The 23095-nt window shown below is 43.5% G+C and overlaps 1 protein-coding gene across 1 annotated transcript; it reads left to right on the top strand.

The window, feature by feature from the left end:
* Positions 1-625: 625 nt before the first annotated feature.
* mxd4 (MAX dimerization protein 4) lies at positions 626-22571 on the top strand. The gene is made up of 6 exons (XM_004549447.3): positions 626-853; positions 1504-1603; positions 4937-4966; positions 17810-17924; positions 20031-20193; positions 20613-22571. The coding sequence occupies exons 1-6, from the start codon at positions 790-792 to the stop codon at positions 20771-20773; spliced, it is 633 nt and encodes a 210-aa protein (XP_004549504.1). The 5' UTR covers positions 626-789; the 3' UTR covers positions 20774-22571.
* The last annotated feature ends 524 nt before the right edge of the window (positions 22572-23095 follow it).

The raw sequence follows: 23095 nt of genomic DNA, 5'->3' as shown, positions 1-23095 counted from the left end.
TTTTTAAAACTGCTTTGTAAAAACGAGTTGAGAGAATTTCAAAGGAACTATCTTTATTTTCCTCAAAATACCAGACAAGAAAAGTAGTTCATCTCATATCTTTTGCATCAGTAAAGCCTGCATACTTTCTGCAGACTCATAAAAGACTTTCACAATGACTTGGGCAGGAAATGAACACGAATACTGAAAAATTTTCTCATGTCACACACGCATACGTGAAATTGCTGACGTATATTTAACGGAAGACAAAAAAATAGACCTTGTTGACTAACAGACCGGAGGGGGCAGTTTACGCTAAAGTCCAAGACCAAAAGCATACTTTTTGAGAAGTCATTAAATTTGGCAACCAAAACAACATCCCAAGTTCAACCGTAGCACACGCCCAAGACTTCCTTCCAGCCAATCAGAGGGCTATTTTCCCGCCTCAACCCTATCATGTACTGAGAAGGCGGACAGCTCAGGCTTGTTGCTAGGGCATGTCCCTGCTCGCTTTAACTGCGCTCAGCCAATAGAGTCGGATCTTATAGTTTCCGCCGAATTATTGGTTGAGACGAATGCCAAACGTTTGCCTATACGGTTTTCCTATTGGCCAGCGCTTCCATCAGTCATTTCAGTGAGTTTAGGTTAGCTGCTGTTGATATGTAGTTTGGAGTCACCAAAGACTCAGAAGTGAACGTAGCTGCGCATACATACCGCTCTGAAACATTTTTTTAACGTTTTCATTCCATTCATTTTATGACTTTATGACTAAGTAGTTTCTATTTTTTTAAATAACGAGACAACAACAAGATGGAGCTTAATTCCTTGTTAATTCTGCTGGAAGCTGCAGAGTACTTGGAAAGAAGAGACAGAGGTATTTCAAGCTAAACAGACAAGTTGTCAGCATTTCTAAGCCAGTAATTATGTCGTAAATGGGGATTGGGACGGCAACTAACTTCATTTTTTTTAAATAATTTGTTACGTTTTGACGTGCACTGCCATAGTGCAGGTATGATGTCACTTTACAGACAATGGGACATAGACCAGGCGATGGGTGCAAGCTGCACTCTGGGAGTCTGTATGCTAGACAGTGATAGGTGTAAATGTTTAATTTATAGTGTGTCATTTTTTCTAAAATATGTTAGTATCATTTCCGAATGTGTGTTGTTGCAATCGAGTGTTTTTCCTTTGGATTTGGATGTAAGAAAATGAGTAAACAAGCCTGACATTGAAAATATAGGACAGAACTCGTTATGCAGCGGTGGCTATATCATAATATAGACCTCGGTGCTAAAAAAGAAAGAAAAAAGACTGCACTTTAATCGATCTTATTAATGATTTATTACGTGTTGTTCCTCTTTAATTGAGTCCCCGGTTGATATTTCACGTCTCAACTATTTCTCCAAAATGACTCACTGTCATCTATTATTATTAGGATGATTGTAATTGTTTTTGTTTATTTGCTTTGCCGTCCTTGCAGACCAAGCTTAAATGTAACACTCATTTTGCTTTCTGTGTTTACAGAAGCAGAGCACGGGTATGCCTCGGTTTTACCGTACAGCGCCGAGTTTTCCCGAAAGAAAACGAAAGCCTCGCCAATTTCCAAAAAAACTCAGAATAATAGGTAAATATAATCCTTTCTCCCTTCCCCCCAGCTTTATTTCTGACTTCATGCCAGCTTATAAAAACACACACTCACTCTCTCTCTCTCACACACACACGCTGTCTCACTCTCCTGTCTGCTGCCTGGGCTGGGCTCTCTGTTTTGGGCTCTCCAGTAAACAGTGCCACGCGTACACTGTCAAGCCTGCTGCTCTCACTGTTCTGTTTCACTCGCACCTATCTCTGAGAGGAGAGAAAACACCGCATACGCCCGTAACCTTTCGTTTCTGCACCTTGTCTCACACAGTTGCATCCAACCTCTGGAACTGTGTGAAGCTTTTAAACAAATGTGTGTATGTGTTTGTCTTTTTTTTATGTGGTTGTTGCGTTTAAGCTTTCGTGCTTCTGATGGAAGTAAATTGATATTTGGAAAGGAAAGGGAACCTCAGCCCAGCACACCCAGAGTTCATTACTGGTGTTGTCTGGAGGATTGAGTTGCTCCCACCGAGTTTAACCCCTTTATTGTGCAGCTGTGTAAGAAGTTAAAGCGAAATATATTACATAAGTGCACGGCATAGCTTTCAGTTTCGGTTTGTCTGCTTCTTCTTCTCAGACCAGTGCCATTGGCAGATTAAAGGTCATTTAAAAACAATCATGGCAATTAATGTGTGGCTGTGTAATGTGTGACCTATGAAGTTAAAACACCCGTGCAGGCTTATGTTTGCTTTCTAAAAGCAAAAATAAAACCATCCAAACTTTCAACTAAAAGTAGGCCATGTGACAAAGAAAAGCAGGAAATCCTCACATTTCAGAGGCTGGATCCATTTAGTGTTCAGCTTTTTTTCCCCATCCCCACCAGGCATGGAGAAACTTGCTTTCTAGGCTACATGCAAATTTGGTTGCCCTTCGGTCTCATTTACAGTAAACAGGCTATTGTTGAAATGATTGTGTCAATCTAGTTCCGTTCCTTAGAAGATTAACACATTACGATCTGATTTAATAAAGTGAAAGATAAAAAAAGAAGGGAAAAAAGCATTGGCTAATAATAGTTTAGGGAAGCAAAGTGTGGAAATGGCTCGGCAGTGAGTCTGATGGTTACGACAGTGCACGTAGATGTACGCTAGAAAGTAGTGTCATTACGAAGGGTGACACAGAGCATCGGAATCAGCAAATAAGGTGGCGATTGCTGACGCCAGTTGCTGTTTTTTGTCCTCCGTGTCACGCCAGTTTTGTGTCAGGTGACTGCTGAAAAGATAGCTCTGTAGATAAACCCCTTAAGATGAAGAGCGAAAAGGCTTCAAATAATTGCAGATGATACTTAATAATATTTTGATTTAACTGGCACAGAAATGAATAAAACAGCATTAAATAAACAAAATAACAAAAGTGTTTTTGCACGCATTTCGGACATGGGTATCAGACTTTTAGTGTGGCTCCATTCCCATTGTCTCTGTTAACTTCCACTCCTGTTTACAACGTGTGGGTGTTCTGATATGAAAGTGATACTTGCACTCGTTTGGCAGAAATGTGAAAGCAGCACCTTCCACATTCCTCTAATCCACAAGTTAACGTGCATTATATTTTGTGTACACCCGTGTGATCGAGTGAAGGGGTGTGGTGTGGATGTGGCAGGTGGGTGCGGCGCCTGAATAAGGCGGGCATCTACGCAAGCATATATGACAAACACCAGACCACTCGCTGGGCTTCATGCAGCCAGGCCTGCGTTTCCATACTTTTTTCTCGTGACAGAGCTTGGGGCACATCCCCCACCCCCGTTACGCCGTTTCCCTTTTTACACTCGCCCTCAGCTTCTTTTTTTTTTCTTTAAGTGTAGACAGGAGCTGATGCAGGCTCCTAGTTATAAAATCAGAACAAAGCAGTAATGTTTAATGTTACATCTGCAACCTAACACGGATAATGTGTGTTAAAGCGTTTACTTAAAGGCTGTTATTACCCTGCTTCATCGCTCTGTCACACCATATGTGAAAATTTAGGTCAGCTGACTTCGTTTTCCTCCTCTAATTCCTTGATTTGAATGTAGGAAAACTTTTTGAGTCCTCCCAGCTTGCCTTTTGGCCATTCGTAGCTCATAAAAAAGTGATAAAAGGCTTATTTTAAATGCCTCTGATTGTTAGAGGATGATTTTATGACATGTAAAAGTCCTCCTCATGCCATCCTGTGGTTTTACATAACATGTAAAGGTGTGGGCTAACCTGCTGTAGTTACAGGTCTGTGAACATTCTCTTCCTCGGAATGATTTCCTGGTCGTGCCCTGTGCTTTGACTGGGACATTTCCCTGATTTGTGCAGGTTTGAAGAGCACAACTTCCTCCACGATGGCTCTTTGTCGGCTTCTAAGATCAGCCGCCCAACATCCTGTGTTGTCTTTCGGGATGATTTTGTGCAGACGCCACATTATAGCAGTCGCACGGTCAGCTGTAACCCGTTTTGGTGCGCAGGACGGCGTTGTGGCACACAGCTGTGGGAACCAGTGCTTCGCGAGCACAAGGGCGCCTCAAACAGTGGAAAATGTGAAAAGGCTTGTTGTCAGTCTGTCCCTTTTGTTGTTGCTGTTTTTGTTTTTATTGCCGTGGTATCCATGACGGTCTCATGAACAGAGGGCCTGTTTCAGATGGACCGCAGTGCCCTCGCCGCTTCTGGCTGCGTGTCATAATAGGGGTTCTCCTCGGAATAGCCCACACACTGATGAATTCTGTGGCGTCCGGGCCTCCAGACGTCTGAGAGTGTTTTCATCCCGTGTCCACGCTGAGCAGCCGCGGCGGGGGCAGTGGTGCGTGGATGCTGTTTGTATATGTGTAGAGGGGGGCAGGCAGGCTGTGTCACAGATACAGCTCTCTCTCTCAGGGCCATTTTTGCCCTCGTGTGCGTGCTCTCTGACAGATGTCCCACAGAAATGGGAAAAGATTTTAGAAGTCGTTTATCATACATTTCCCAGTCTTTGCATGTCTGTGCCCTTGATCCACCTGACTGGTATCCATAGACAACAAATTTGTCCTGTTTTAAGCATTAAAATACTGCATTTATTTCTTATAGTACAGCAGCATTCAAATGCTTAAGGCCTACAGCCACCGGAAGGCAGAAGAGCAAGAACATAGAGATGAATCTAGGCTTCTCTTTGATCTCTTGACACACATTTTTCTGATTGTTTCTCAGATCTGTTACTTAACATATTTGCCCAAATTGCTTTCATCTGCCTTGCTCTCTGATCAAAACGTGTACTAACTAAGCCTCTCACTATTATACAGAATCTGATGTCATGTCAGATGATTTTTTTGTAGTATTTTAGTAGTAGTAGTGTAGTATTCCTGCCCTGACAGTCATCTTTGTCATTTCAGATCATCGCACAATGAGCTGGAGAAACACAGGTAAGATGACATCTGACCCCCCTCGACCTTGCCCGTGTTTGATTGTGTGTTGAGTGCGTGTGTCTTTTAGTTCCTGACATAGGTAGTAATTGAAGAGCTTCATGGGGGCTTTCAGGTATTTTCTCCAAATCAGAAACACTAGTACGACAGATCAGATCAGAGGTCGTCTTCAAAGAGCCAAAGATTTAATCTGTTAATTCTTGTGCCTGAAAAACAGATAATAACCTGATTTCAAAGAGCACCTTCACGCTGTCTCCGTTTCACGGATGAAACTCGTGTCCTTGTAAGGAAGAATCTTGGGTTATAATCCTGCCCAGACTGACACTTTGAAAAGAAAAGCAGTAAATCTGGACTTCACCTATCATTCAGCACTGAAATTGGGCTTTTTCTCCTTCCTGGAGGCACAGAATCGCAGCTCATGGTTTGCTTGTGTGTGTGGGGTTTGTGTTTTTTTACTTCACAGCTTTAGAGTTTCTTGTCAGGAAGCAAACGTCTCTTTGATATCAAAAAGGCCTTGCTGCTTCAGAGTAGATTCTTTAAAAATTGCCTTGCAGACAGGAATAAGAAAACAGCTGATGTGACTATCAGCATGTGAGCAGTGGCTGAAAAGGGTGTGTGAGTGTTTGCGTGTGTGAGCGAGCATGACACATGCTGTCACCCACGATGAAGGCCTGTCACATGGCCGGGAGTGAGTAATGGATGTGCGTGGCAGAGGGAAAAACAAGCCCGGACATATTCCTCCCTGACCTGCGAGGCACAGGAAGGCCCCGGCTGATTACACTGCAGGTGTTGAGACACAGGAGTTACCTCATGTCCGACGATGGGTGTGGCTGGTTACCAAGCGCCTGTGACGTCCAGTCAAACTGACAAAAGTGGGTGCCAGTAAAGGGTTTACTCACTTCCTTTGTCATCACCGCAGCCACGAGTTTCTGAAAAAGTGGAGTTTTCATGACAGACATGTCACTGATTCCATGATGGAAGGAAAAGAAGAAGAAGCCCTTTGAAGAATAAAGTTGCGTTCAAACACGCCGTCACATTGCATCATCACCTGTGACAAGCGAGGAGTTATTCTGTATAATTTCATGCCTTGTGTTTTTTCCTGTTTTTGCATTCACCATGCCCGTTTGTGTGGAAACATCTCCACCCTCTTATTTGAAATGACAGGGCTGCATGGTCACAAGGTTTTGCCACGTGGTCCACCCTGAGTCAAACCCCCGTCTGAAAGCGTGGCCACAAATTACATGGTCAGCCACTATACAGGTGTTAACAAGGCTCAGACTCTGCCTTTTGGCACAGCCATGTCTGTTGTACTAGCGACCGTCGTGTGACTAATACGCAACATTGAAACTACTAATAGTTTTTTATAACTGACAAAAAAAGAGACTTCTGAGCTTCTAAAATGAGGCAATTTTTGCTCAAGTACCTTTTGATTTTCTTTTTAAAGCTAATGGCGGCACAAAATGAGCAACTTGAAGAATGTTTTCCTCAAACTTGTAAACGGACATTTGCGTATGACTATCAAGAATCTGGCATGCCACTTGACCACGTTATCAATCGTGATCAGGCTTTTGTTGCAGTCACACGGAAAGTCTATATCTGATAACCAGTAGCTATCATCCAATGAAGATTTAGCATTTTACATTGTTCATGCGCAAATTTATTTTTGAATTTTTAAGACTTCCTCTTCCACACCGACAGATGGACTAAGACGCCTTATCCTAGATATATGAAGCCTTGAATATTCAGCTGCTGGCCTCAGAGTCAGATTACCTAGTATATGAAACTTGCAATGAACCTTTCTGACGAGCTTCTCACATTTGATTTGTAGCTTAAAGATATAAAGAGAAGAGCTTTAACAGACATGCTCAACAAAAGAATTTTTAACTTCTGATTCATAAGAAAACCAAAAGTCTTTAGGTGTCCTGTTCAACCAGTTTAATGAATGTATGACCAGTTCAGGGGTATCTGCTTAAAGCATCAGCCCTGTTTGATCTGCAGTATCGCCTCAGAAATCTGTACCTCCCACACGCCCTTGGACGCGACTCCAGGGAGGTGGCTGCTGTTTGAGCCCTGACTCACTGTCTTTGTTTCTTCGTGTGTTGTTTTTGTTTCCCCCGCTGCTGCACAGAGCAATCCTTGTACTATACATTCACGAGGTAGATAAGGTGGCGGATGAACGTCTCCTTAGAGGCCGAAAGGCATCGCATGTAATAGTACCAAAATCACGTTTTCTTGCATGAGAATGTCCTCTAACCAGATTTTATTAAATAAGGGAACACTTTAGTATGCAGTTTTTAACTTTGAGCAGTTGACAAAAAAATATGAAATTATTTTGTTTCATTAACAACAGATGTTAAAATAAAGGAGATAAAACTGGAAAATGTTGATTGAAATTGGGAAAGACCTGATGTCAAACAAGTTTGGAAGGTGGTTTTCATCTTTTAAGATTTTTTTTGTTTGGTTATTACTTTTTTATTGTTTTTTATTTATTTATTGATTACTTTAAAATTATTTTTTAGAACTGTTTGTCAACAAAGATACCAAACTTTCCACATGCAGCCAAGACTGAAACGGTGTGGCTAATCGGTACATTTGCTGAATAATCAGCTAAATGATTAATCAACTATTCATTGCTGCTGTTATATGAAGCTGATTAAGTTGGAACTTTTTGGCTCTCTGGGTACCGTTCGCTGACCTCGTGCATGCTAGGTGTCTCTGGCAGCTGCTCCGGAGACACCCTGCATATATTTGTGTCCCATTATCAGAGTCAGTCAGCTGCTTCGTGGATGTGGAGTCCCACAGAGTCGGCTGTCCTGACACTTATCTGCTGCAGCCTGATTTTTAGCTGTGACAGCTCTCTATAGACCATCTCTTGAATGACTGTGCTGCTTTTTGTTTTTTTTTTCCTTCCCTCGTCAGACCTGCAGAGCATCAGCTCAGAGTCTATGTGAAACTTAAGTGCAGTGTGTTTGTTCTCCACGAGCATTGCTTCCTTCCCATTTCTGACTTTAACCGCTTTTGATCACGCTTATGACAGCTCAAGTTTCCTTTTCAAGCAACGCCAAGAAATTACGAAACTAGATGTTTTACTTTCCCACATATCACCTGTTTACAGGAAGCCCAAGTCCAGTCTGCATAATCTAAGCTGTCTGGTATGTTTGCCATGCCTGCCTCGATCGAAAAAGAAAAGAGAAATATTTAGAGTTCTATTTTTATCCCCACCCATTTTGGCTCTCAGGTGCTCTTGGTTTCAGTTTTTCGAGATCGTAGCGAAGCTCACGAGTTTGCAGGCTGATTTCGACAAACAGTATCCTCTTACACTACGCTCTGTATCACACTGCAGACAATGTGCAGCAACTGTGGAGCACCCATTGAACTCTGCTTTAAATTTACATGCACTTCATGGACACGGGAGCAAGCCCTCCATTTGTCATGGTCTAGTCTTCTCTCTAATTAAATTTACTCTCCATGTTTCTTCTACTCCCAGCTGTGAATGAATCACTTTTTTTTGGCAGTGAGCAGGTCCTTTTTTCCTCGAGTGAAGCACACTTATGTGTGTCTATGCCGGCCGGGCAGCACCTCTTTGAGTTACGGCAGCGTGCTGGTGGGAGGGATGCCCATCCACGGCCCTGTTACTTCACCTCCTTGACATCTTTTCTTTGCCCCACCCCCACTTTCCAGAGTCCACATCTGTCTTTTCTGTTATCTGTCTTTTTTTCCCTCTTCCTTCTCCTTATTCTCGCTCTCCTTTTCGGCCCTACTAAAAGCCCCTGAGTCAGCAGAAACTTGAGGCAGCGAGGAAGAGAAGGAGGGGCAGGGCTCTCTTCCTTCTCACTCTTTTTTTCTTAGTGACAAAACTCATCTGTTCCCATTTCTCCTGTTTTGAGGTATAAATCCTTGTCGTGTCTTCGATTTTATACCTATGTTTATCCTGTAAATGTGCAACGCTGCTTTTAAGGGCTGCTGTATATCCTGCTTGTTTTGCTTATTTTTTATTTTGAAGTTAAATGTCATGTTTGCCTCTCAGGGGCTGCTACGTAATTAAAGTTTGGAAAGTTTTCATTTTTTCCTTCCAGTTTTGGTTTTGGTGTGACGTCCTCACATGTGACTGCATGTGCACTTTAGTTCCCTGCTGTCACAATGCCAGTTAAATTCCCCTTTTTGTTGGCATCATGGAGGAATCATTGTAGTTAATGATGTCTAATTACAGAACCTGTAGAGCAAGGATGTTGTTATTTGTCATGAGATTGAATCAGCCAGTGCTGAAAGAGTCAACTACATATAGTCGACTATATGGATAACTAAGTTTTTCTTTTATTATCTGGAATAGTTTAAAGGCCGGAAATTATTTTTCCATTATTGTAGTTGATGGTTTTGATTTTAAAATTGTGTAAAAAATTCAAGGTGACATTTTTAAAGTGACATAAAACTGAAAAGTGTAAAAAAACACACACACAAAAAAACTGTCTGCAGACGAAACAGAACAATCTGGGTTGAGTTAAAGATGCAGTGGGAATAAAAATAAAATCTAGACAAGCAAAGACTGGAGGGGGAGAAGAGGCTTAGTTTGAACTTTGACAGGCCTCATCCTGCAGTTCTCTCTCTGATCTAATGGTGCGCTCCATTTGAAGTGGGAAATCAGAAATCACGACTTCCAAGTTGGAATTGTCAACTGGGAAAGTCAGAAAAGCCCCACCAATGACATCACAATCCAAGATGTCGACAGAGCATGTAAACAGTAGTAAAAATGTAAACTGTCTGCAAGTGTCACAAACGCACTGTTAAGTGTTTGCGACACGCTCAAAAAAGCATGCACTGAGCAGTGACGGGGCTCTGTCCACCAACGTGCTACAGCAGTGTTTTTAAAAAAACAGGGATTGCATTATGTCGCTTGAGATGCATGAATGGCTCTACTTTATGTATGAGCAAAAACAAATCCAGTTTTTCCTCGCTTTTCCGACCGCTACTACGAATGCTGAAACGCAATCAACTTGGGAGTTACGCCACTCCCAGCTTCAACAGTCAGCTTAGAGGTAAAGGAATACACAACTGCTGGGGACTACTCCTCAGACGTATGTGTGTACGCTAAAAATAAGCCAGTGGCAACATTTGACTTTTTAGAGCCTAAACAAGGCGTAGGAGGTCTAGTTCTGTCTTGGATTAAAAATTCCATAGTGGATTTTTGTCTTATGGCACTAAATCCTGTTGGATGACTCAACTTAAAAAAAATCTTATATATCTGTCAACTTACAATCAAAATGTAACAAACGTAGTCCTTATTAGTTTGCGTCGTTACCTGGAAGAACATAGGTAAAGAGAGTAAAGTTTGGGTTAGCTGATGCTTTGTCCTAATACATGTGGCCATGTTGGCGTGTAAAAGAAAAGGTTTGTCCAAACGTGTGTGTGTGTGTTTACTTATCCAGGCATGGGACAATCTGGGTTTGTAGCTGAGCTGTGTGTGACTAAAGGGTAACAAACAGGCCACAGCTGGACGTCAGCAGCAGTGCTCCCATGTGGAATTTTCTCCACCCTGAGGTCACCCAGCTTTAAGAAGTTCATCAAACCCGGTTTTTTGTAAAGCCCGTGGACGATCTGCTCTGGCGGGTGGGTGAGGCACGGGGGGTATCTTTACACGTAATGCAAATATTTCAGGCCACCGCAGACCTACATTTACAAAAGAATGTTCTCGTTCCAGCTCAGGTGTTACTGTGTTCTCCGCAGTAAACTCGGCTCGTTGGCACAAAACAGTCGGTGCTCATAAAAAAACAGCAGTGTAGGATGCACTTTAACAAGGTGTGTGAATAGCTTTGGGGTTTCCAGGATAGGAAAAAGAGAGCAATTAAAGAAAGACGCAACTAGACACAGAAGTGCGATGACTGAACCATTCATGGTTCGGCCATGGCTGAGGAGGAGGTGGAGAAGGAGGAGACAAAGACATTCTTGAGTGTTGCTGAAGGGAGGAACTTGAGGCAGTGTAGGACGTGGCTGTTATGTGTGTCAGCCAGGCACCCTGAAATTCAGGTCAGCGGAGCATACACACATACACTGGAATGCAGAGTTAAATAAGAGAAGCGGCTTATGGGGAAAGTTTGAAGATGGATGGCAGGTGGGGTCACAGAACTAGCAGGCCGAGTATTACTAGAATGCTTCGCATTCAGCGCTGTCTGCTTTTTTGGCACAAGTGAGCCCCAAGTGAATGTTTGTATGATTATGCACTGATAGGCAAGATTACAGCTGCAGGCATTCTGGTTTTGCACTTTTGTCCAGCAGTAGTTTTAAACCTTTTGGTAAGCGAGCTCTAAATCAGCTACTTGGAGAAACAGCGTAAAAGTGGAAGGTAGTGGAAATCTCTTCTTTCCTCTTTTCCTGACCCCTCTGGATTTTTTCGTAGGCAGGCCCATACCTTCATGCAGGACCCCACCCCACTGCTCTAAAACCCTCCTTCAGATGTAAACAACTCCAACTTTTACAGTCAACATGGAGCCAGGAATCCTCTCTCATGCCACTAGATTCCTGCATGTTAATCATTGACAAGGACCATTATAAAACCAGAGCGCCCCATGTCAGGGGAACGTGTTTATGGTGCTTGCTGAACTTGTCTCTGCTAGTCTGTCCCAAGATTTGCGAGATGTACTTTTCATGGCACGCAGGGAAAGGCAATTAATGTCCAGGTCTGTCATCTGACGTTGGCATTGAAATGGGATGTGCAGAGAAAAAACCTTCCTCTATTTTTAAGCCTCCGCCATCTCTGTTTCGCTCGCACGCTCTCCCCTTTAAAATCTGTTTGACATCTGTTTCTCTGTTAACACCGCAGTAAGCTGGCTGTGCTGAGAAAGGGATTTTGTAATGATCCTCGCTCGCACAGGGGGGATTGTTTGAGTACACGAAAACAATCAAATGAATCTAATTACTTGGCATTCCCAAGCATGCCCCGTGGAAATTCCAGTTTGTTTTGTGGAAATTGTACTACAGTGAGTGAGCAACACACTGCTTCTACTCTTTCCTGTTGTTTAATCACCAGAAAAGCATGCTGAGCTTTTCCTTTAGAGTAATTCACCGATAAGTGAAGTAACCTCCCTCTGCCTGCTTTGCTGCAATCGTGTGTGTGTTTTCAGGTTTCTGTTTGCTCCTCGCGTGTGAGAGCAGAGTCATGTGAGAGCGAGCTCCATGTTCCTGCCGTCAGGAGAATGTGTTTATGGGGGACTTGTATCCGTCTGTCTCACCTTACAGAGTTGTCACTGCACACAGTGGGCGTGTGGGTGTGGCGTCCCCGATGACAGAAAACAAACATAACTCGTCCCAGACGACTGACATTTCATATGAGCGAGATAAAGACTTCTTGTGTCTCCCTGCGCCTCGGTGCGTGCCTTTCTTCTCACTGGCGTGGGCAGCGTGGTGAACCACTCTGTCAGTTTCACATGAGCGTGTCTTATTTTTCTGCCGTCTTGTTTTCCGTGAGATCGCTGTTAAATGGGAACGCTTACGGGGCTGACCTGCAGGGTGACAGTGAGACTAATAAAGGCTGGGTGTGTCTTGTGTTTCTGTCGGCAGGCCACTGGGCAGGGTCTCAACTTCCCTGCTCTCTCACTCCTGAAGATATATTCAGCCTGATATAAACCTGTAGCAGAAATTGCCATGTTTATAGCTAACAACAAAAAATAGTTTTGGTTTCTATGGCTGCATGGATGGTAACTGTACAGGTAGTACATTTTTTATGCAATAAAAGGGGGCGTGGTCGTTTTCAATGTCAAGTTTATGGTGACTAGGCTGTTCATGCTTGGCTGCAAATTCGCTCTCGACCGTGTTTATGGTGCTGTTTTCTGACTAATAACAAGCTCTGCTGTGGTTAATTGTACTTACTACCGGGTTTCAGAGTCTGTGTGATACTTAGCACTTCTGGATCTGGGGGAAAAAACACAAACAACCAAAAGGTTAAAAGTGGCTTTAAAATGTGACTTGAATGTATGACATCACGGTGCCTGTGTCCATCTTTTATATGCAGTCTGCGGTTATGTCATATAGTCAAACAAGCAGTCAGAGAGTCACATGGGTTTAAAGCAAACCTTCAGGTTAAAGAAACTTATTTAAAAACAAATGTAATCACATGATAACCCAAACTAACTACTGCAGGTTATTTGGAGGTAAAACCTGAAGTGGACAAGTACAAAATATCAGTAGGAAGTCCACAAGCATGTGCATGTACAGCTATGGTAAAATACATGGTCTTAGCCTTGTTTTTTAAGCTTTGCTGTAAGAATAACGAATAAAACTATAAGAATAACAATTCCTCAAGAACACAGTTTTTGTATCCTCTCATATGCGTCTTGAGATTGAATGACTGCAGTTCTGTGCCTGCTTAAAGCTGAGCTGATCAGAAACTCTTCTTCATCTTGATGTCTTGTGGGCTCAGCTCAAAAGGAAAATAAACAAACAGGCATAGTTGTTGCATTTTCTGCTTCTGGGTACTGGGGCAGCTCTAGCACTGAGAGCTAGCATTGTATCATGGCTTCTGATGACCTTTGACCTCTGTTTAGTAGGCCTGGCCCTGTGCCAGACAATCCACTCAGCCCTGTGCATATGGGTGGAGGAATGTGCTGGGCTGCAGTGAGCTCATTAAACAGTACAGTGAGCGAGGGGTGAAGGTCTGTTGTTTGCACTAGCTCGCCTTCTCAGGCCCTTTGTGTGCCGATGGAGCCTCCTGAGGGACACTGTGTCCACCAGGAAAGTGTGTGTGTGCGAAAACACTGCACAAATGGTCACTGCAACCTTTTTCCTCTGGTGCACAATACATCAATACCCCTAACGTGCACACCCAGCCTGCCACAGATGCACTTGAGCTGGAAAACAAGATATATTGTTTTCCTTCCAAGGCCCAGAGTGTGAGGAGGTCTGTGAGAATGGCCTGATCTGTACCCGACAACCTTGGAGCGCAAGTCAGCGGTTTGGCTTGTTCCAGTTTCAGCAGTGTGCAGCTTTCTGAGCAAAAGTTCGTTTTTTTTTTTTCACCTCCCCGGCGTAGTCTGTGCTTTGTTTTGGCTCTGAGCTGCTGATGGAGAAAAAAGATGGAGGGGGAGGGAAGGCCAGAGATCAGACACAATCATCCCGTGGTGGCAGCACATGAGAACAGTCAGGTGGTGATTTCTGGGCAGAAAACAAGTTGATCAACCAGATTCACTATTAAATCCTCAACTGCAGGCAGGAGTATGGGGCAGTCTGATTTAGCATTTTTAGCAGTTTTTATTTGCAAACTTTTATAAACAAACAAACAAAAGGAGACCTCTTGCAAATATTGATATTGTTGTATAACGAAGCTCCAATCCTTTCAAACAAAATCTGCCTCAACCCCAAATCAAAGGCTATCCTATTTTCATACCAGACAAATTGGAAAATTTGCAGTGATTCACAACCATGTGGCCCGGTGATGGGGGCAGTCTGCTTCCCATCATTAACATAGCATATGCGTTCACCTCGTGCAATGCTTTGCACAGCGGTTTTAGGCAATCTGATAAACACTGCGTGACCGGGGCTTTTTTAAGTAATAACAAACCTGTGTGAGAGGGGGTCCTAAACCCCGCTCCGAAACAGCTGTGTGCTCCTGAAGAAAAATTTCTCGTGGCGGGAGAACCCCTGCTGCTGCTGCTAATGCGAGGGAGCTTTCAGGGACACACGTGCCAGGTTTAATTCTCTTAATTATATGCAGCTAAGCGCCTGATTCTTCTCGGCCGGGGCAGAGTGCACACTTTTGTTACTGTAAGGTTAACTAGTGGGGATGGTGTGGGAAAAGCTAGGTGTTTCCCCTCATTTTAACCTTTGTGTAATGCTAGGCTAACCATATGCTGGTTTCACCTTCATAGTTAGTATTCAGATATCAGAGCAGTATCAATCTTCTCATCTGAAATAGTGAACAAGTGGGTTTTTGTTCACCAGTTTCATGAACTGAAGATCTGCTAAGATACGTTTTTTTCTTTAACCGCAGAGATCACATTTGAGAAGAATTCTTCACAGGGGGGCAACGACGAACTTTTTAGGTGCAGCCGACAGACACCGGTCTCCACCAGTCATTGCATATGAATGCAGAAAAAATAAAAACCAAAGCTTCTTAAAGACTGACCCATTATTGCTTGATAGCAGGTGTGGACTGAACCAAGATCGACTCAAATTTTGAAAGCACAACCTTTGTAAGCCAGAGAGCTTCTGGAAACAAATATTTTGTCTCTGGCCTGCAAATTCTTCTTACTCATTTTTAGCTATTAAAGTTGGGTATATATTAAAAGTGTTCTGACACTTGGATGGCAAAAGGGGAGGGGCCTCCTTGAGGTTTTCTAAACCTGTCCAGTGGGCTATATTTGAGTCTTTCCCGAGCCGATTCTGTCCCCCATCCTGGGGGAAGGCAACTAATCCGGCATAACAAAGCGAAAAAATGTTACATGTAAGACCCTTTCCAAGAAGCTGTTAGCCCACATATTTGGCGAATCAGCCAACCCTAGCAAAATAATATTTTCATTTTGGTCCCGGCAGCATTTCACTTTATTTTTTTATCTTTTTTGCAGCTGCAGAAAACATGGGTGTGGTCTTCTCCCTTTGGTGGCGAGTTTGTGCGTTTAACTCTTTGCTCATTTGTTTCTTATGTGGTCAAAGGGCACCAGGGCACACTTCTCTCTTCTGCGTGGCAGGTAAAATATGAGGCCAGGATACATGAAGGGCCTGAGGTGAATAACACTGGTGAAAAAACACGGAAAAAGAGTTTTCTTGAGGTGGGTAGTCGGGCAGAGTATTCAGGGAAACGCCTTGTTTTTGTTTTTTGTTTTTCGCTATGAGAGAGCAGTGGGGGCAGGGTGAAGTGCAAGATGGTTGCCCATTGGCTCAAGTTACCCTTTGGATGATGCGTATGGAGCGCTGCCTAGTGCAGCTGAGCACACTGCACTGAAAGGGTCCTTTTTTCAAACCAGAGAGAAAGTCATCCACATACTCGGACCCCGCTGCAGAACTCCTGCTCCTCCCTGCCTGCTTCCCCTGGCTGCAGACCAAGCGCTTCATGTGGCTCGAATGGGGTAAGCTGGAGGTGGCCCCCACCCCTGTCCTCAGAAGACACTTGTTTTCCAGTGGGATGAGGGTGTGTTAGTGTTGGCAGGGTGGAGCAGAGAGTTGAAGGGGTTCAGCGGATGGGGGGTTAGGCGGACTTGCCTCCTGGGAGAGGAGGTAATAAAAGACTGAGAGCACTTTCACATGACCCTTTCACACACCTACGTGCACCTGTAGAGAGATGACACGTTGTTTATTAAAGCCATATCTTTCTGTTTTTAAGATTATTTTCTTAATAATTGTGCAATCAAATCCATCAAAATCGATACTGTGCATGAAGTGAGACTGGTCAGATTTATTGCCCACAAGATGTCTCTGGTCGAGGTCTAAGTGAAACAGACGTGGCTACTGAGATGGTCTCATTTTGCATAAAAATGAAGGTGACGCCCTTCCTGAAAAAGAGCTGGGGAGAAAAAAACACAGAGTGTGTAAAGATTGTGTATGATTGCACACTAACCGTGGACTCAAAGAGAGCCTCATTTCTCTGATTAGGTTTATCTAAGCTGCGGCAATGGCTGGTGGAGACCTTGTGTTGTTGGAGTTTGTTTACCATATAGTCAGAGTTCCTCAAAGGAACAGGAGAAAGGCAGTAGTGGTGGTGGTGGAGGGAAGGCTAGCTCAGAAGAATGAAACAGTTCATGGACTAGCTTGACTAATGGAGGATTCAAAGGCCTTTTTGAACAAGTCTGAATGGAGCAAAGTCAGAGAGGGGATCTTGCTGATAGGATCTTCTCTTAAATAACATACAGTATCCATAAAAAATGTAACTCTGTCTTCACTGTCTCTCATATAAACATCCAAATGACGCTGTTTACTCGAGGATCCAGGGCAGGGTTGTTGGCCTGCAGGGCTTTGGCAGGGATGCAGGGTTCACAGTTTCGCTCTGCGACCTTATCACAGCTGCCATTTTGATTGGTGACTAATTTTTGTCTCTTCTTTTGCACGTTTTCTCAGTTTTAGCGTACGGTGGGTTTGCCATTTTGCGCACACGAGGTTTGGAAAATGTCGGTCAGACAGCTGTGCTGGAAAGTATGGGGACTACTATACTATGCACAGTGATATTTAGGTCAGCGTGTAGCACACTGGCACTCTGCCCATACGCTAGTGAGTGTGTGCACATGTGTTCAGAAAATTGTGAGCAGGTTTGGGGAATGAATAATCACCTCATAAATGAAAAGTGCATACATGAAAATCCCAAAAGTGTGTGTGTGTGTGTCACATGTTAGCTTACAAGAAGAAGATGGATAAACCGTGGCTGGATTTCTAACAATCTAATCATTAACACAGTATATCTCACTATTTTTATTATAATATTTGCAGTTGCTCGTGAACTCTTGATTAGTTCACTAATCACTGTTTGACGTAGCTCGTCTCAGATCATTACGCACAGCAGTGACAGTAAATGTAAGACTATCTGTGTCAATTTTGCACAAGTACAGCACAGCCTGCGCTTTGTTGTGGATGAGGAGCTTTGAACATGACTAACCACAGATCCTCTGAACCCCTCAACCCTTTGAAAATGTCTCACGGTCAAGCCCAGAGTCAAAGTGAAACCAAGCGTGCAAAAGAGCGTCAGGCCACGATCGCGCAACATTCGCTCGCGAGAGCAGGACATGTAAAAAGGAAAAAAGAAAAATCGGTGTGTGCTTCTCATGCACACACCGATTTTTGTGTGTGCATGAGGTTTTGTGGAGGTTCTTTCTCACTTTCTGCCGGTGGATGTGTGCTGACTCACTTCTGTGTTTGCTTGTGTGCTTGCAGACGTGCCAAACTACGGCTCTACTTGGAGCAGTTGAAGAAGCTGGTGCCTTTGGGTCCAGACAGCACGAGACACACCACTCTGAGCTTGCTAAAAAGGGCCAAGATGCACATCAAGGTACTAAAATGCACAAACCTTATGAATCATTCAAGTGTTCACGTGGCACATCGCATGCTGGATTTAAGCGACGCATACATTTTAATGTTTTCACCAAGCATTTATCTGATGGAGTGTTAGGGCCACTTTAAGAAAAATATGTCGTTCTTTTTAAGATTATAGTCAAAAAGTGGAGATTGAAGTTGTCATTTCAAGTCAAACAAACTGCCAGGGCTGCTCTGTAAAACGCCTTGTGTACATGAGTTAGTGAAACAACATCAAACATCAGCTGTCTTATTGTGTGTTGTGACACAGCATATCCCCTCCGTACCGCACGAGGGTGTAACCATCGGCATCCTCTCATCTGTCCATTGTCAGCTATTTCATTTTGCATGAATCCGACCAGCTCTTTGAAATTTTTTGAGGCTTTTTCTTTCTGACCAGAAGCAGCTTTCTGCACCATCTGTTCAACATTCTTATATTTGTCACCACACTGTGTTTAAGTGCCAAAAGAGAAATCATTTCCTTGTTACTAAAACTGATTCGAGTGTAATTTCATTAACTCACAAGGCATTTGGTAGAGGGTACTCTTAAAATAACACAATGCGGCCCTAATACTCTTTCGCAGTATGATGAGTGAATTTTTTCCTTATATTTTATTTTCTGAATAAACTATTGACGCTCCTCTGTGGGGAGGACCCCCCTGGAGGGGCACCGAGCCACTGTGCATGGGTGTGAACACCCAAGAGAAGAAAAATTAAATTAAAAATTAGATCCAAGTGAGAGGACTTAACTTTTTCTTTTTTTTTTTTTGCTTTTGGAAATGGGGTCATACCAGAAGAAGCATGAGAACCTCTAGACTAAGCAAACAGAGTAATCTAAAAATCTTCTCTGTACCAGCTTCATGCTCTACTTCTCCTGTTTCCTCTAAGTAATTTTTTTCTGCACTTTAAGTGTGTCGTTGTTTTCTAATTGTTCAATCAGGATGGATCGGTGCTCAATGAAAATAAAAATCAAACAAAAAAGAAGAAGAAAAAAAAAATCTTAACACAGAGCCTTCAAAGTAAAATATGTGGGAGACTTTGTGGCTGATGTTTAGATTGTGTATTTAATATTTGGCTTTGCCAACTTTTCCTCCATGGTTCATTAAACTGTTTCACTTCACAGACACCAAGTGACGTGCTAAAAAATGCTCTGCAGCAGCAACTAGTGAGCGGAGCTTAAAAAAAGTAGCAGCAGTGCTTCTACCCGTGCTGTAGAAGACCAACCATAAGTAGACTTTAGGACACGCCGCACTGATCTTGCTGTTTACAAGCAGCAACAGTGTGGTTGGTGGAAAATCCAGACGTAGCGAGTTTTAACCCTTCATTTCCTGTTTACTAAGCATGTCCTCTCTGCTCAGACGACCTGCGCTAATTCTCGGCATTGCGACCGTTTCTTCTTACGCGAGTTCGCTTTGATTCACCACTGAAAACCTTCATATACAAATAAGGGCACAAAAAAAAAATCGAACCCCACTCTGAGTCAAAATTTGACTTTGAGTTCAAGTTTATTTTTAGTTTCAAACCCGTGAACCTCACACAGTCATTTGGCTACTTCCCCAATAAAATGTTGAAATTCAAGGTCGTGTTGTAACTTTGACAGAGATCTGATTTAAAGCAGATAGAAGATAAATCTGGTTTCATTTTTTTTGTTAACTTGATGAGATCAAAAACAAGAACTAATATTCATGTTTCAGCTAAAGTAATACTTCACCCTGCAGCAGTGATACAATAGGAAAATACTGTGGTTGTCACACTAGGAAGAAGTGTTGTCTTTTACTGCAGAGGAAGCTTTTTTGGTCTGGATTGTGGGTTTAACCATGTGTATTATGTGGTGTGCAGTAAAGAGAAGGCAATTACTAGAACCCTGCACAGGCATGGACTGAGGTTGCAGATGAAAAAAATCCATGTCTGCAGAACAGACACCTTTAAACCAGTCTTAAGTATGCTAAGGAAGAAAATATGTATACTAGAGGTCTTCACTTCAGTTGCATACTTTAAAGGCAGAGCAAAAACGGCGAGGTGGTCCAATCCGGTGAGCATGGTCGTTAATTTTTCGGCATTTTTGTGTGTGCTTTGTGTGCAGAAGCTGGAAGAGCAGGACAGGAAGGCTTTAAATGTGAAGGAGCAGCTTCAGAGAGAGCACCGCTACCTCAAACGCCGCCTGGAGCAGCTCTCCGTGTCCGGATCTGTGGAGCGCATTCGCACCGATAGCATGGGCTCCACCATCTCCACCGACTCAGAGCAAGGTAGGCTGTCCTTAAAGAGCCAATCACACCTTTCTGGATTGCACTTAGACATGGATTGCGCGCCGTATTATTAGAGTACACTGTAAACGCTCTCCATGAGCCGGTTCTTTGTGCCTCAGATGTCTCTGTAGTGCTTAGTTTGAACTGTTGAGGTATGTTTGATATTCCTGAACGAGGTAACACACATGCAGTTGTTTGTCATTGTAAGGGATTATCTGCTGGGGCACAAAGATCTGGCTGTTTGTGCGGAGGTAATGGCTGCCTAAATCTGGGTTTAATCTCCAGGCACAGCAGGCTTCCTAATAAATATGCCCACGTACTGGTTGTGTGGAAATAAACAGTTTCTTCTCTCTTGATCAGTTTCTAGCAACACTAAAACCCCCCAAAACATTGTGTATTTTTTTCCTTCTTGTGTACAGAGGTGGACATCGAGGGCATGGAGTTCACGCCTGTTGAGGCAGACAGCGTGGACAGCATCAGCGACGGCGAGGAGGAGGACCAGTACAGCCTCCAGAGCAGCTCCAGTGACAACAGCTACACGGGCACACATTCCCACAGACTGCAGCCACACCACTGTTAGACCCATGGCGGACATCCATCTGTCGACCAGCTTCCACACCCATCCACGCTTCCCTCACCTCATCCCCCTCCCTCCCACTCTCCCCCTTTTGTGTTCACCTACGCCGCCCACTACCTACACCACCTACACAAGACCACGATGGCAGTACCCCCGAGCCTATTCTGTCCACACTTAAGACTTGCTGACTTTTCCTCCCTTCTCTGACCACTGATCCTACCTCACCATACTGTATCCTGCCTGACCCCGCCCCCTCCTTACACACCTGCCCTTTTTACCACCCAAACAGCGCAGAGCAGAGCTTGTAGTTTTTAATCTGGGTTCTGTGGTCAGGTGCGCAGCTTTGACCTGTTAATTGGTTCGAGAAAAGTAAAAGGAGAGAGTTATTATCAGGTGGCAGTAATACCACACACAGTTTGTGATATAACAGATGAAGCAGTTTGGTTTGTTCTGCAGTATATGCAACATTGGGAACCTCGGTAGTCATTTTCATCATACAGATTCTTCCCTTTTACACAACAGGATTGTGCAGGAGGTGTCCTGTCCTTTCCTTGAAACATCTGATTGGTGAAAAATGACGAAACCTTTAGAGTTTCTCATTTGGAGGCGGTGGCAGGATGTTCTCAAACCGCTGCCACCGCCCGAGCGTACCCAGTATGGGAAGCATTTTGCTTCACTTTTCGTGCGCATCGAACAAACAAAGCACGACTCTGATACCTTCACAGTCACTGTGCACTTGCGAGAAGTTTATCCACCACATCGAACTCTCCACAAAACGGTGAATTAAGCTTGCCCTTAAATGTCCAAACTTCTTACTGACTCAACTCTGCACACATGCTGAAAATGTGTCCACAGACCACCTGAGAAGGTTCGAGAGCTGCAGCAGAGCAGGAAGAATGTAAATAGATGTACAGATACTGTAGAAACCCTCGTGTCTCCCCTCTGGTTGGGTTGCCTAACCACTACTCCACACTACTGACCACTACACTATACCACCCTATGGTGTGGATGGACTACTATGTCAAACAATGAGAAAAAAAAAGGAGTTTCCTCAAAACTAAAACTCTACTCCTTACATTTGACTCAAATCTTGTTTCCTTCTCAGTAGCTAATTGATGTAGCAATAAATACATGAGGCGGGTGCTTCCTCTGAGTGTTTAATCGATTCTGGCAGACCATGAGGTTCTATGGGAGACTTTTTTTTTTCTATTTTTCTTTTTTTATTTCTAGATGGGGATTTGTCGCTCACCATTAACAGACCTGCATCTCCTTCACTAACGGATGCTTCTCTGTGAGCGCGTCACCATCTACCTAGATCTCGCATTTCTCTGCAGCTCTTGTCGCCTTCTCGGTCAGAAGTCGGTGGTATTTTAAATATTTGTTTAAATCGATTAACAAGTCAAAGCTGTAAACACCCGGGAGGGGAGGGAGGGCAAGCTTGTAGTGATTTGTTCATTTTAGAGGCACTCGTTTTTATCTAACCTAGCAAACTAATCACTTTCCTTATCCCCTCGGCTGATCTGTGGCTTATTTGCGAAGCTTTGGGCACGGCTGAACACCGATGTAGGTGAACCTTGTTCTCTAACCCGTCTGTAACTTATGCACATTAGTCACTGTTGACGAACGAGGCGCTTCTGTCGCTCTCTGACCGTTTAATAATCCTTAGCCCCGGTCTCTGGCAGTCCTTTAGAGCTTGGCACTTTAAAAAGAAAAAGAAAAAAAAACACACAGACACAAAAAGGGGCAGGCCATTGAGACGGATCTGACCCCACCCAAAAAAAAAAAGAAAAGAACTACAAAAGACTCGAACGAAAAAGAAAAATACTTGCATACAGAATCTACTCGTCACTGAAAGTGAGTTTAGCTAGTGTAGTCTATATTTCTTGTATTAAATTTTGTATTATATTTTCCTAAATGTTCTCTTGTAATGAAAAGACAAAAAAGAGTGAGTATATCTATCTTATCTATATATAAAAAAATATATATATATAAATATATATAAAAATATGAGTGACAGCCAGACAGACAGGAGGCCAGGCTTGATGAAGGGAGAGTGGGAGCAGGGGAGCTGATAGACTGGCCCCTCTCCCTTTGGGTGACTCTCCTGCTGTCATTCTGTGCCTTGGTGAGCCTTCGACCTCCCTCATCCTCCTCCTCTTTGGCCCTTACTCAGGTCACGCTCCCCCCTGTCCTCTCCCCCTCTCGCTTGCATCCCTCCCTCCTCCTCCTCTGGCGGGGCCTTTTTTTAATTTCAACGTGAGACACTTCCATGCGTGAGGGCCGCGTGAAGAGAGAAGACCTCATAAATGAGTAAAAATTATCCCC

The sequence above is a fragment of the Maylandia zebra genome, linkage group LG6, assembly GCF_041146795.1.
Source record: "Maylandia zebra isolate NMK-2024a linkage group LG6, Mzebra_GT3a, whole genome shotgun sequence".
Classification (NCBI taxonomy): domain Eukaryota; kingdom Metazoa; phylum Chordata; class Actinopteri; order Cichliformes; family Cichlidae; genus Maylandia; species Maylandia zebra.
Note: the sequence above shows the minus strand (reverse complement) of the source record. Positions and strands in the feature narration are given on the sequence as shown.